The sequence below is a fragment of the Aythya ferina genome (assembly GCF_964211825.1).
Source record: "Aythya ferina genome assembly, chromosome: 18".
Taxonomy (NCBI): domain Eukaryota; kingdom Metazoa; phylum Chordata; class Aves; order Anseriformes; family Anatidae; genus Aythya; species Aythya ferina.
The window spans coordinates 6,265,785-6,281,668 of record NC_140317.1 but is presented as its reverse complement, the minus strand read 5'-3'; the positions used below and the strand labels follow the sequence as shown (position 1 = coordinate 6,281,668).

Sequence of the window (15,884 nt, the reverse complement as noted above, 5' to 3'; positions counted from 1 at the left end):
TAAATTAACTGTTTTCTTGACCTCAGCATGATTTATACAAAACCTTCCTGAATATTTAACTTTCTTCTTCCAAGGAATGCAGACCCAATCTTTCTAATATTAATGTGGATAATAAGAGACTGCCAGGTTCATTCTTTTCTTTTTACTCGCCTTAGAAGCATTAGAAACCTGCAGAACTTGCCACAGGATTTTTCAGTCCTACAGCTTCTGTGTGCTTCTGACTTGCACAACTGAAAGGCAATCACATGCAATGTTTTAACAAAACCTTTACCTCTGGAACATTAAATGGAAACTTCACTTACCAGTTCCCATTTTCACAAACATTAACTGGTTCACTTTCCTTACAAAGTTTCTCAACCTTCTCTCTTCACCCTCCTCCTCTGTGCTAAAGACCTCTCAGAGCTGATTTTGCATTCTTCACCACAAGAAAAGTGGTAAAAAAAAATCCAACACATCAGAAAGGAGAAAGAAATAAGTGGCTTAAGATGTTTAAGACTTTCCTGGAAAGAATGTGTGTTACCTAAGAACGGTCTTACCAGCTCAGACCTGAGGCCTATCTAGTCCAGTCTCCTGTCTGAACATTAACCAGGCCACTGACGGCACCAAGTTAAGAGAAAGTTTAACACCACGAAGAGAAAGCAGAGAGGGAGAAGCATCTTAGAAATTGCAGGGCCTGTTTCCATTCTGCAGCCTTTCACGTCTCTGGGCAGAGACTTGTCTCCTCGCACCACTGAACAACGTCTGCTGGTTCCCCGGATATCCCCAAGGCACTGTGAGCATTGCTCGGAGTTGTTCTGCTCAGTGTCACTCTCTGTGGCAGCATTTTCCCATTTTCTGAACCTTTGACCCCTGCCCTTCCTTCGGATATTTCCTCCCTTGCCTCCTCATTCTTGTCTCCCTTCACTTCTGCTAGAACATTTCCTCCCTGAGGTGTGCCAAACCCTTAATCACCTGTTTGTACGGCCCTGCTCTGGCAGAAACTCCCAGCAAGGGGGAGGAACAACAAAGGCTTTTTGTTTATATTATTATTTTTTTTTATAGAACCCTTTTCTTCCCTCCAACCTCCCCACAATAAAATTAGTAGCTGTGCTCAGAAGGCAAACCTAGCAACCCTAACAACTATTATAACTTTGTTCTCCAATTTATCCTTTTATATGAGCTTCAAAAGCCTAAACATTTTAAACAAGTTTTTCCATTCCATACAAGTAGGTGCCTCCTGTTACATGCACTTGGCTTTCTGGCTGCTCAACATTTTCATTGTTTTTTCAGGTAATGCAGAGCTGCCAACTCTACAATATTCTCATTTGCCATGGATCAGCAGTTCCTTTAATTGAGAAACTTTGCTTTTGACAATCAATACATTATCACATCAATCAAAAATATTATTACACAAAAATATTATTACATCCATCAATACTTTGCTTTTGACAATCAATACATTAAGCTTTGTGCAATAATCTACAGCTCAGTTTATCACCATTGGAAGAAAACACAGATTCCACATCCCCATGGTGACAGGTTCTTTGTATTATCTATCCCACCTTCCTGCCATGCTGTCTGCTCTCCAACTTCTAAAAAATTTATATTAGAAAACAAAGAAGTGATCTAAGGAGCTGATACAGTGGCAAAAAACAGAAGAATGATGTGGTACGGCTTGCTTCCTCTTCAGTGTTTCTTTTCCCTTATTTTGTACCTCACCCATTCCTTGCCTTTTTTCTGTTGTCTTACTGTAAATGAGTATAAAATAATCATCTTGTAAGCTTGTTTGGTGTGCAACAGAGTCTGCTGATGCAAGGATTCAGATATGGACTTCTGTTCTAACTACAAAGCAAGAACTGAGTCATAAAGGCTGCTCTTCTCCACTTCTACAGACTGCCAATAAGGAAGTCAGGCCACTCAAAGCTACTCTTATGCTAATAATTTGACAGCTATCCCTTCCTTTGGTATTACATCAGCTTAATTTAATTTCAGAGTTTAGAGCTTCACTGAGGGTTGTTGTCCCTGTGGAAGAACGAAGAACGATGACACAGCCTTGCACAGGAAGATTTCCACGTAACACAGAAACTATAATCAAATTATCTTCGAAGGCACTGTGATCCTGGGCGTTCTTCTCTACAAAACTTTTCAAGTCATGTCCTGTCTACACAGCACAGTATGGCTGTCAACATATCTATTTTTGTTTCCTTTTCCACAACTCACATTTATTTTGCTTTCAGAACTGAGAATTCAGCCATAACCCTAGATCTTTCCCCAGTCAGTGTTTACTTTGTCAAACATGATGTGCATCTCTCTATTAACTTTATCTCGCTCTGTAGTATTTCACTAAATTAAAAAGATAGAGATCTACCTAATTCAGAGATTCTGAATTTTGCTGTACAGTCAGTATTCTCTCTTTTTTTATTCCACAGGCACATCCACAAGTTACATCATATTCTTAGATGTACCTGTTTCATGGTTTAATTACTAATTCAACTTGTAAATTGACTGATGCGGTGCCCAGGTTCCATTAGCAACTAAGCATTGCTTCCTATGTGCAGCTCCACAGCAATGCCTCTCCACTAGAAACATTTTGGAATTCATTACAATCAAGTCATGGAAAACAATCAAAATACAGAATCCCTTGTAGAGCCAACGGATTAAGATTGCTGAACTACGTATACCAGTATATATTGTAAAATTATGCAGGCCCAAATCAGAATCAACGGTGCTGTTTTCAATTCATATACAAATTCAAGGAACTGTTGTAGATTTTAATTTTATTTAAAACCTGATTTTCAGGATAAGTTCAGAATTCATCTTTAAGATTATAAAAACAGCATTAATTGAAGGAGTTTGGAATGAATAACGTCCATGTTTTCATAAACATCTGAATCTGAAATTAAAATTACTGGAATATCTGAAGTGATTCAATTGCAAATAATTCCCAGAAAGCTAAGAACACTTGCTGAAATATTTTCATCTCCATATGAATAGTAACTGATTATTTTCCATGGGAACAATTTGTGCCACACAGAATTCAGCTATCTTAAAGGCCCAGTTTATAAATTTACAGGCCTTTGAAAGTACAAAATATCTATATAACAAGGTACACAGAGGCAGCAAGTGATACCCTTAAGCACAGATAAATAAATACAAATCCATGTACATAATAAAGCTGCTATTGTCATCCCCTACAGATGCAGAAATTAAACAATACAGACCTATTTTTAGGTTACTGTAAGTTCATATGCTGGGCATACACCTTTTTATAGTATTCTAACACTATAATACTGCATGTGAAATCCTGGCTCTATGGAATAAGAGTTTGCCCAGTGCCTTCAGTTAGAGGCAAAAGAATTTCACCTTACAGCTTTTTCAAGTACATGAAACTATACAGTACAAAGTGTTATTTTGCAACAAAAAAAAAAAAAGCTGAGCAGTGGATCATCCAGCAAATAGCAGTAAACATCTGTTAGCTCCTTTTTACACAACCTTCCTTCCCAATCTGAAATATTTCATTGCTCTATTCAAACCTTTAAAGCTGGCCTGAGTATAAAGCATAGCATCACCAGCCACGTGTCAGTTAAAAACAAACAAAAAAGCAGTTTTAAGTAATCATTTTATTTTTTGCAACGGTACCTAGAGCACAAACTCCTAGAACCACCATGTTACTAGATGCAAAAAATAATTCAAACTTGAAATTATTTTTAAGATGAACTTTGTTGTAAGGCTGGAATTATATGCTGGTTCAGTTTATATGCCTAAAAAGCTTTTTTATATAAATGACTGCCAAGAAACACATTGCCCTGAAACCATCAAGATTTGCTGCAAACTTAAGGGTCTTTGAAATAAGACAAGTTTGTCTTTTGCCTAGTACTTGTCAACACCTACAGGCTACCTTCAACCGTTCTTTTGGAATGGTTGAAACTCTGAAGATGGCTGTCCAACTTAAACTGGCTGCTCTTTTCAAAATCGAAAATCACTCCTCTCACATAGCTGACTGTAATACCTGCAGCCCGTCTCTCCATATGTTAAAAGAATGAGATCAGAGCAAAACTCAGCGTGCAGCACATTGCACCAACTGAATCATCCCGTGTGGGTGTTGCTACCAAACACTGTGCTTCCTGTTGTATTCTCCTCTGATGGGAACCCTGAAGGCCCAGGAAAAGAACATTTGCTGAAATACAGAAGTGCCATGCAACCACCTGGAAGAAGTGCAGTCTGTGTCTGCAGCACTTCCATATCCATCCCTAAATTATCTCGTTACCCAACTCTGTGCATTAAGACCTGTATTACCAGACTCAGAACTGGCTACAAGAAAGGAAACAAAGACATGAACATTATTCAGGTGAATGCACAGTCAAGAATCCTGTATCAGATGACACATTTTAAAGAATATGAACAGTAGTTAAAAAAAATAGAATTTTCTTGAGGATTTTTCAATGCTGAAAACTAGCACGAGGTCTTAGGTGCATTACAGAAGTATACGCACTACAAAAAAGGTTCAATGCTGGCTTAATGGAAGTAGTGGTATACAAAATCAGGCTGACCATTAACTGTTCAAACTGGCAGACTGATTTCCTATCCCAAGTAAGACAATTTTTGACAACACATGCCACATGTTTTTGTGTCAAGTTTTTATGTAGAAAAGTAATGCTTAAAGCAAATAAGATGAGTTTTGTTTTTTTTTTTTTTAAATAACTCCATAATATAGCCCATAAAGCACAAAACTGACAAACACTCTGTTGAAGTGGTATGTTTTGCATGGCTTCACTGACTTGCTATAATTAGTGACCATTTAATACAGAAAATCAGGCAATACTCAGCTGGAAGTGCACATGCAAATGCTTAAACCAACCAGCTCCTCAAGACAAACCAGTGCATCCAATGTGTCAGAAACAGAACTAATGAAAGGAAGTACATGCTGGATGTGTCTGGACTTGCATTCTTCTTTTTCAGCATACTATGTTAGGTCCAGGAAAGCTCTTATACAGGAAGACGAAAAGACACTGATATTTTTCAAAGATGTTACTGAAGTAGAAGACAGGAGTTTCTGCAATTAGCATAAACAAATTTGATTACTTCAAATGTTCTCAAAATTGAGAGGCTGTGCAGGGAAACTCAAAGCTTTGCCTGTGTCCTGTCTGAAGGATAATTCATGGACATGGTTCCAAATCAGGTTGAAGACATTACCAGAGCTGCTAAACAAAGTAAGATGGATAGTTACATAAAGGTCTCCATTGCAGCACTGTGGCGTTAACTTCTTTTGGCTTGAGTTACTTCGATATTCAGCGGAATCCTAAGAGTTAGGCAATTAAGGTCATCACAGCCCATTTTGCAGTTCAAAACGTGTAAATTACAACTTCCATAAAAATAACAGAACTTGTACAGTTTACTTCCTTTTCTTTCTCATAGGCCAAAGTAGGTTATGAAAACAGCTTGATCAACACATTAAAATCAATTTAGTACAGAAGAAGATAGCTGTTTTTTTGACAGAAGTGAAAGTGAAATATCTAACAATCAGTTGAGACATGTGACCAGACGTTTTTCATTTCAGGAGTTTAAAAACTAGAAACACAAATAAAACACATGGGTTTTCAACATTCCTTCAAGACATTATTACACTGAAAATTCCCGGTAGCAATTTCTCAAATGGAAATCTTTGGAATATTATGTGCAACAATTACTCATCACAAAACAAGTTTGGCTTGTTTCACTAAATGCTTGCCTAGCAATACTCAAATTGCTGTTTTGTTTTTATAACCTAGTTTATTTTTCTTGTCCAATTTTAAAACATTTTATGCATACCAATATTGTAAAATATGGATTACAGTAGACATCTTTGTCTCTGCCTAAGTATTAGAGTAAACAGCAATGAATCAATTTTGCTAGGAGTTGAATTAGAAGTCTTATCTAGGATGAAAACATTTCTGTAGGCATCTTATAAATACCATTAAGTGCAAGAAGTGCACATTATGACAAAAACAAATTACACCCAAGCTCCACCCTGACATTAAAGAATTTATGGGAGCCAAGACAGCCACCCACAAAGACACTAATATACAGTATCAGCATTAAAAGTATCCTCCAGTGCAAGCTAACCTTGGAATGGGAGTTTCACATCAGTACATACACCCCTCAAAAAGCAAATGTTAATAATTTTTTTTCAGGAATATTGAGGATACAAAATCTTACATAAAATTATTTAAAGCATAGATTATAATTACACACACAAAAAAAAAACTACTTAAGATTCTATGGTTTCCAGATACATCATGTGCAAAGACGCGAACTAGATAACTGCCTAAAAGCTCACACCATTTGTCAGTTAAAGAAAAAAACTCATTCACATATACAATCATTATGGAATACAAGTCATTAATTATGTTTTGATTTCCTTAAATTTAGGAACAAACCCTGAAGTCACATACCAGTTTTAATTCACATTTACTTAACTGTTACTTAGGCAAGCTCCTTTTAGTTCCTGGAAGCTTCAATAAATAGCAAATGAAGAACAACTCAGTGAAAATTCATTTTCATTTTCTTTGGCTCAAGAATTAAAAAATTGTATTGAATCTTTTCTAATACTTCTGGCCTACTCATTACACAGCATGGAGAAAGTAATTCTAGAATTTATAGCTAGAAGGTCCTTTTAAAAAAAAAAAAAAAAACAGTAAATTTGTACTGAAATGTTATTTCTGCAGAGCTATTTGAACCGCACAAGTACTTATAGGACAGGTGAATAACAGGAAAGAAATCCTTTACATACTGCTGAAGCTATGGATTAGTGAACATATTCCGTTCCTCGTTCTTTCCCTTCTTTAACTATCTCTGTCACAACATTACGACCAGTACTTACCACTTTCCCATTAGTCTAACATGCCTGCAAGTTGCACTCTCTAACACCACAACCATTTTAAAATGGCCTTGGTCTCCGTAATAGGTAGACAAAGCCAAAAGAATGCACGCGCTTACATTCTGATGAACTGTGCTAGCCTGGCAGTCTATGGTATGTATAACTAATTTGTACAAACCAAAAAAGCCCCTACATGCTACTTTTCTCATTATTTCTACTGATACTTTCCAATACAGAAAATAAATGTTAGTCTATTTTCTTACCTGTACAACTGTCGACTGCAAAGCTGAGGAAAAAACACACCAGTATTAAGAAAGTTCTCTTGAAATAAGTGTTTTCATTTTTTGTCTTCACATGCAATGTCTATGCACTGTGTGCTACACAGCACTTGGGATTACTTTAAAATTAAAAATCAAAGTAAAAATATTTTTAAAGTACACAGTTTTTTGATACTATTTCCAATGACACATTAAGAGTATATCCAACCAAAATTTACATTCAAAGGAAACCCATTTAACACATTCCTAAAGCACTAGGTTTCTTCATTTCAAATCCTAGCAGCTCCTGCACATACTCTGCAAGCTTGTTCTGCTTTTTAAAATACAATTGCTTTCCACATTTGGCCCTTTTAAAATAACCATATACTGTGTTGACTAAAAACTCAAGAGTATCTGTTAGCTACAGGTTGAACAGAAAAAAAAAAAGTTCAATTGTAACTGCATTATCTTCTTGTCAACATTACAGTATACCATCTTTAAAAATCAGAGATTACCAAATTTAGCTGTAATAAAACCTGAAAGAATAGATTTTTAAAAAGAACGAGCTTACATAAAAACTTTGCAGATTAATTATAAACAGACAAGAGCAGAAATTGGAAAATATCATAACAAATTAAGGCCACTGTAACAGAACAGGTAGTGCTGATTAAGCTTACAGGCATTTCAACACAAGAAAGTTAAACAAGGACAAAGATGCCTTTTCAACTTGTAGCAGCAGCACAGAATTTAACAAGCACCAACATACTTAAAGCCTAATGGGTAACTGGTGAAGCCTGACAGCTTTAGTCAGTCAGAACTGAGACTGAGGGACTACAGACACTGCAAAAAAAGAGCAGGAGCATGAATGCTGAAGAACCGTCTGTTCCACAAGGTGAAGAAATAGGAACCAGAATTAAAAACCAACAACATACATGATTTAAGATTAAAGGGACAAGTTCAGCAAAATTATCTTTGTATAAGTGTTTTAAATTTTTATGAGCAGGACAAGATTTCATTTGTCCTATCATGAAGACATCCTAGATAAAGACAATGCATCAGCTGAAATCCAGAATGTGACTTTTGAAGTCCATAAACAGGTGAATTACAGATGCAAGGGTTTAGCACTGGAACTATGCTTTAAAAACCAAACAAGCAAAACCAACCCCAAAAACAGAATATAAAGGACAGACAACAAATAGACTGTGTAGATTTCTCCTGAGCATAGTCACATTAAGGGAACAGCCATACCATCTATCTGCAAGGCCGATCAGTATGTATAGAAAGGAAGAAGGGAAAAAAAAAAAAACACAAAACACCAGGCAATATTTCAAAAGTGTAACTGATAGAGTAAGTGCCTTAGCTAAGAAGCTGGCAGGACAGAAAGGGACCAAATACAAAATTATTGTGAAGTAAGAGACATGGTCCACAACACTTACCAAAGAATCTCCTATAATGTGTCCAAATTCATATTTGGGAGATTATTTACTTTTGGCAAGTGGAAAAGGAGGGTGGAGAACAACAACTGTTCTAATTACAAATGTTTGTTTAAAAATAATACAACATACCACGTTACAAGATACATTTATACTTCCTACAAACCTCTTGATGGATTTGCTTCAGTCCCTCCAATGATTTTTCATTGAAATAATATGTTACAGATCTGTAAAGGTATACAAAATTTTTAAGAGATTTAAGAGATTAATTTCTTAATCATGCTACAAGTTACTCTTCTTCCATGATTTTATTGTATTTTAAATAGAAAAACAATCATTTGACTCCCACACTATTCTCAACAGAAATATTCAATATTTAATTTTAACGAGTTCAGTAAACATGTCAGTAAATTCTTTCCTTACTATGTAGCAAACATTCTTAAAAGATTTTTAACAAGTCATTTATTAATAATACTGTAATAAATATACACAAATAGCTATTCTCATTTCAGTTGTACTCCACCACTTCTATATTTTTTCCATTAATATCAAGCATTTCCCACTACTAAAAATGCTCTACATCTTTTTTTGCTAACTTTTCAACTTTATTCACATGCACAAAATATGTTACTTGAAAAGGCAACTCTTAAGATTAACACAAACTCTTTTGTTAGACACTAATGAGAAATATTTCTCACCAAAGTCATAAAAAAGTATACACGTCATACCTTTCATCTGAATTCCTCTCAGTATATATAGCTCGTACAATTACATTGCATTTATTAAATGTCACCCTTCTAGATATATTTGTATGAATGCATTAGAATGTTTTCAGAAGTAAAATAAAAAAAGGTTAGTCACAGTAATTATCCAACTTTTGAAAAAGGACCCAGAAAGTCCATTATAATATATATATACACACACACACATCGAAGAAATACATATCTGTGACTGTTGCAGAACCGTATTTATTTTCAGTAAAGTTTGTATTTTGGGGTCTTATCATCCACTGCCTTGATCTTAAACACCTGCTCATCCCTATTTAAGTCAAGCTAGTATAACATTCTACCACTGATGTAGATTCCAAATTCTAGTTCTGCAATAATGACTTCCAAACATTTTTCATAAATGATTAATGTGAAAGAAAGTAAACTCATTTCTTTACAACACTAAGGCAAAGACACTGCCAAATAATTTTGTCAATTATTCTGGGTATATCTCTTAACTATAATTCGTGTGTGTGTGTATATACACATCCTTTCCATTCAACAGTGCTATTTAAATCAATCCAAATCAACAAGCTGCTTCTCTAACGCTGAAGATGAAAGACTGTTCCCTCACCAGGAAGACAAAATACTTCTGGTGAAGGGCTGGTAGTGCAGGGATGGGTTAATCTATACTGAAACACTATCTTTGAATTCTCCAAGTAAGGCAATAAATGATCTCACTTTCCAAGATGATTTTAGACTTAAACGTAACATCACCAAATAAAATGTGAAGGCTTGAAAACCATACAAAAATTCAATGGAAGAGAAGTTTAGTAAGATGGGATTTCCATAATTATACTGAGGAAGCTTTCACTATATCAGACATGAAAGGAAAATTTATAGTCAAGATAATCTAGCATTTATACCTATTATTCTCTTCGGCTAGTTTACACAGTGCATGGGTGATCTCAGCACAGGCAAGAATTGCCCCATGGCGTGTGTGCAGATCTGTGCCCACTGATAAAGGTAGCAGTCTTGGCAAAACTGAAAGAGATTAAATAATTATTTCTTTAAACAGAGCATACTGACAGATTGCAGTTCTAAATATAAGCATGTCAGCCTAGAAATAACATTGGAAAACCATTTCTGGAAAGTCAGGCCAATATATCCTCATCATTATGTGAGAAACAAGTTTTAAAAACACAAGTAAATTCTGACAACACATGCTAAACCACACCTAGAAATGTTGTGCATACAACCTAGCTTCCCTGTTTGGCATAAATAAAAAACACTGGCATTGGGTTGGCTGAGTGGTAGAGAAAACGAGGTTTGGAATTTTACTTCAACGTAAACTGCCACTTCCATGCCACTGTCACCTTTCTGACCCTCCCTAGGGAGTCTAGGTAAGATCTGTAATCTGGGTTTCAGCTGCTGTCTTTCAGGCATAATAGAAAGCAGCTAGTACATCCTTGGCACCTTGAGTGGGCCGAGCAAAGGACTGTGAATTCATTCAAGAAACATTTGATTACACACACAACGATCAGAAAGAAATTCTTCTGAAGATGTCAGACTGGACAAGACAAAACAGATTCTATGCAGAACCTGTTATGAGTTACCTACCCACATTTGCCATGTATTCAGGAGCCCGTGGAGTAAGGTTATGCAGAGCCTTAGTTGCAAGTTCTCGAATAACACTGAAGATGTAAAAAAGCATTTTTGGAGTTTTCTTGTTAGCAATTTAGTAGAAGTAACGTGTTAAAAAAAAAAACAAGGTCAGGTAGGGCCTCCTGCCCACAATCAGAATAAAGACCCTAGCAACATTAACAAATGTGGTATTCTCTGTCCATCCTAACCTTCCCCCCTTAAAAAAAAGCCAACAAAACAAAACAACGGGCCAAAGAGACAGCCTACAGCTAGCTTTTAGCTATATGAATAGACCTTATTGCTGAAAGAGACAAAGAAAAACATAAGTGTGGATGGTAGAACCTGAGGGCTCATTCTATACATTGGCAGGGACACTACAGTAAACTATTATTATTTCTCGTGATGCAAACTATTATCAGCACTGATATAATCTCATTTGTGTTATATGTACATGTTTTAATCTTCATGAACATTGAATATGACTAAGCTCTATCTCCATGCATGAAATCTACTTTAATTATGATAATTGTATAGTGCTGGTGTTTACCACTCACATATACTATATACCATATAAACGTGTTTTATTAATCTATTAACAGATTGAGGTCAAAATTCATAAGCACATTTTAAGTGACAATATGCTAGAAGGCATGGATGACGTCAGCTACTACTTGCCCATTCCCTTCAGTCAGACAGTGTTACAAACTCTGTTTTAAGTAACATAAGCATCACATGCAGAAAAGCCAATTCCTGGATGTTAATGTAATTAGACTTTATGAACTTACCTATCCCAGTGGTTAATCTTCATGTTAACTAAATGATCGATCATTGGTTGTGTATACTCAGGAAAACCAGCAATATACACACTGAAAAGAGAAAGATCTATATGATAGAATAGAGAATCAACAGGTGTGTGCATTTTAGTACAAGCTACTCCAATGATTAAAATCCTCTGGTTTTAAAGCAAGCAAAAAATTACTTAACCATGCCTTCTCCTTAATGAGATGCAGCTGAATGAAATAAACAATAGTAAATATTTTACAAGTACTGTCAAAAATTTAAATCACTTTTGCAAAAGTCTTTCAGATTCTCTTTAAAAACTGTGATACAAACAAAAAGCTTGACAGCAATGAAAAGCAAAAAATAGTCAGTTCCCATTGCTACATTCTACAAAATGGGGAAGTACACACATATAGCAGTAATTTTAGATTGCAGAAATGTGTTAATGTGTAATACACACTGCACAATAATATTATGTTATAGAAATGTGTTTCCTGTTCCCAGAGACAATATTCCAAAAATGAATAATGGTTTTGACTTGATCCTTTTAAAAAATAAACATACAAAAAGTCAATTATGACAAAAATATTAATGCTGCAAAGTCAAGACCTAAGATGCGAGGGAACACCAGAAGTAATTAGCTAGGCAGCCTGCATAATTACCTGACTTTACAGACACATTTGCTTTCCAATCTTCGGAAGCATCAACTATTGAAAGCTAAGTTCAACAGAAGTCAAGTGAAATGTTTTTTAAGTGCATCTGATGTACATTAAATAATCTGGGAAAGCTAAACAACCAGTAGAATGTGTTTGTGTCAAAATGGCGTGCACGAAAGGACAAAATTAAGGACACATGGATTAACTTAACATCACCTTCTCATATCTTTTGAGTGATTAACCTTGCAACCATAACAGCGTTCCATTAATATACATGCGTGTAATTAGAAAAAAAATAAGTAAAAACTAAATGCTGTTGTATGTTAACACACTGATATTTACACAATTCATCAGAAGAATCAGAACCCTTAAATCCACAGCACAACCTCAGTCATTTGAACACAACACACAAGTGCCACCTGCTACTGCTACGAGCCCTGGAGGGGGATTACAGGCAGGCTGCCAGCTGGGTTGATGGATTGTTGATGCCAGCAGAGAAACGGTAAAATTCATTGCTCTGTTGTTCCCTTCCCTGTTCTGGGAGAACACGCAAATTCCCTCTGACATAGCCGAACTCTTCTCTTCATGACAGCTTTTTGGATCTTAGTTTTAGCACTGACCATTCTTTTAAGCCATTTTACTCTGAACTTAGTTGCACAGCTCAAAGTTGGATCTTTTGGACGGTGTTGGTAGTCCACTCTCACTTCCACTTTTAGTTGATAACTGCCTTTAGCTAGAACCTTCAAGTTTTGACCCAACTGAGTATTTTATACAAATAGGCTTTTATACAATTATAGCCTTCCTGACAATGTTGCTCTTTATTTAGATTAAGAAAGTTTCTTTCTGAACTCTACTTTTACACAGCTCAGAACTCCTGAAATCAGTCTCTTTACTCCCAAGTTCATATTAAAATAGGACATAGGCTTCCTCCACTTTCATCCTCAGAAATGGATTAACATATTTACGCTGAATCTTCCAAAGAACATTCAGCAAAAAGTTTCCAAAGAACAGCAAGTATACAAACCTTGCATAAAAATATCTGGATTTGGAAGGATAAGCAACTACATACATACACATACGTAGTACATGTATCTAAAAACCTACATTCTTGTAGAGAAGCAGTATCATAAATCATTTAATAACCAAAAAAATATTCAACTGTAGAAACTGACACATATTCATTGAGCTTTTGCTGCTCAAAGTAGATTCACTAGCACAGACTTTTGCACCTGCACGGTTTCCTTTCATATAGCAGCAACATGCTGTAAACAGTGTACCAGGATTTTATTTATCTGGGTGGGAGAGAGAAAGCTAAAGATTCTAGATCTGCAATATGAACCTCAAGTAGCTTTTTCCAGCTACATAAACGATTACACCACCTTAAGGCATACCGATCAGAAAGGTTCATTCTTCCTACCACATCATAATGATACATGTTTTCTGTGCAGTCAAATATATGCTTATACACTTTGCTTTGATGTTACTCAGACAAAAATAAGGAAATAATTAAGTATCGACCCAAATAATTACATCCTGCTCGAAAAGCAAAGTGGTGAAGATTTTAACAAGTAATATAATGTATTAGATGACAAATAATTTACAAAGAAGAGTTTGATTAATAACACTGAACATGGTTTCAGGGAATCATGCTACTAACTGTATAAGATTATTTATAAATAATTTGCAAATTTATTCTTCCTGTTACACAACTTGAAGAAAGGCACGAGAAGTAAAGAAAAAAAACAACCTTCAAACATTTTCACTTAGGTAAGTAACACTCCAACAAAACCTCTATAAATCACAATGAAAGGAGTAATAAATGAAACATCCAAGAGAAAAATTATCACAGCTCTCAAGAAGTAATGAGAACATAATTAACTTTCAAACTAAAAAGAGAGAATAAAAAACATGTGTGCCAATTTTGAGTATCTTCAATTTTTTTCTAGTATAGAAAACCAGACTTCCAAAAATTCCATTGATGGTCTACCAATCCAGGGCAGCAGTGAATACCAAGCGCCTGCATTTCCCCATCTCAGCTCAGTAGGCGGGAGCTCAGGGGAAGAGTGTAGGAGGAGGGTGTGGACCACAGAGGAAAGACAGTAGGTAAAAGGTGAAGATATGCACAGACTGGAATGATTATGCACAAAAGGGACAATATGGTGGTGGCCAAATTAGTGAAAAATACTCAAGAAGAGAGAGAGGCACTCAGTGCAAATTATCTTTAAAAAAATGTTCCTTGGAAGTTACGAAGCTGGTAAAGAAGCATAAGCCTTTTTACTTTGCTATTTCTCTTTCCCAAGAATCTAATCTCTTCAAACCTTTCTAACCTGCTGGCTTCTCAGAGCACCATGCACCATAGGGCAATTTATCTTACGTATCTTAAAATGGTCTGAATCACCTCCTGTAAGTGCCTGTCTCTTTGCACTGACTACAGAGAGAGGCCAGACAACTAGGCTAGACCGTCTGTCTTCAACATACAACTAAAGTTAGAACCCAGCCCTCAGCCTTTTTCATCTTTTCATGAGGAAGTGTAATCTTTTGTTCATTTTAGTCATTCTGTGCGCACAGCTTGCCTTTGAATTCCCCTTACTTCAGCTTTATTGTACTTTCAGATAGCTGACCAGCACACAGCATGGCATTCCAAGAAAAGCCACTGATTTATAATAGCACCACACCAGTACTGGTATTTCCCATGACATTCTGTGCAGAATCCATAATGCAGTGATCAGTTTGGTTTTTCAGAATTGCTGCATACTGTGGTTAGAGTTTCACTGAGCATTCTATGAAAAATATAAGCACTCAAATTAAGGGTCTACAAATTCAACAACCCATATCTGAGTCTAACTGCCATCATAACAGCCTCTCCATTTGCTCCAGCTCTTCAGAAGTCCCTAATCTTATCTAAGCTCAACCAGCTAGACAGTTTTGTGACACCCACAAATAACATCTCTTGGCTGCTTCCTCCAGTTTCAGAGCATCTATAAAGTAACAGATCACGTAGACAAGTTGGAGGAACATCACAGTCTCACTTTCACCATGTTTTATATGTAATTAGCAGTTTGATATAGAAAGGAGGAAAAACAAGTTTTCATGTATTAGAAAAACAACAATAAACATAATATTGTTTGTATTTATTATGTTTATTGTATTTTATTGTTTATGATTATTGTTTATGTTTACTGTAAGGTCAAACAATCAAACAAATACTTCATTAAATAAAAGAGGTCCCTTATGTTTAGGAAAGCATAAAAAAATAACTTACCTGATAGTCAGATAACAGTTAACTCTGTTACCAACAGCAAAATAATCAGCTGCAGTTAAAATGTCTATGCCATGCGGAAAAGTGCCCTACAAACATTGTAGATAAGAGGAAAAAAACAGAAAATAATATTTAAAAATGTATTTTCTGAATAGACAATGTATTGAAAATAATCCCCTACTACTGTACAACCACTAAAAAATACAATTTAATTTCTAATTTATAGTAAAATCACTTGCACTAAAGAGATAAAGGATATTATACAGAAGCAGCAAAATGTCTAGCTTCACTTGTGAGTCAATGATAAACAAAG

The 15,884-nt window shown here is 35.7% G+C and overlaps 1 protein-coding gene across 3 annotated transcripts in view; it reads right to left on the bottom strand.

Annotated features, from left to right (window-relative positions):
• Positions 1 to 15,884, bottom strand: part of TBCD (tubulin folding cofactor D) — a 125,628-nt gene that overhangs the window by 37,710 nt on the left and 72,034 nt on the right. For all 3 annotated transcript variants that reach the window (XM_084492634.1, XM_084492635.1, XM_084492633.1), the window contains 6 exons: positions 15,575 to 15,660; positions 11,662 to 11,742; positions 10,853 to 10,926; positions 10,159 to 10,276; positions 8,692 to 8,752; positions 7,099 to 7,121 (listed from right to left, as the gene is read on the bottom strand). In XM_084492634.1, coding sequence (XP_084348760.1) covers positions 7,099 to 7,121; positions 8,692 to 8,752; positions 10,159 to 10,276; positions 10,853 to 10,926; positions 11,662 to 11,742; positions 15,575 to 15,660 — 443 coding nt within the window. The remainder of the gene's footprint in view (positions 1 to 7,098; positions 7,122 to 8,691; positions 8,753 to 10,158; positions 10,277 to 10,852; positions 10,927 to 11,661; positions 11,743 to 15,574; positions 15,661 to 15,884) is intronic.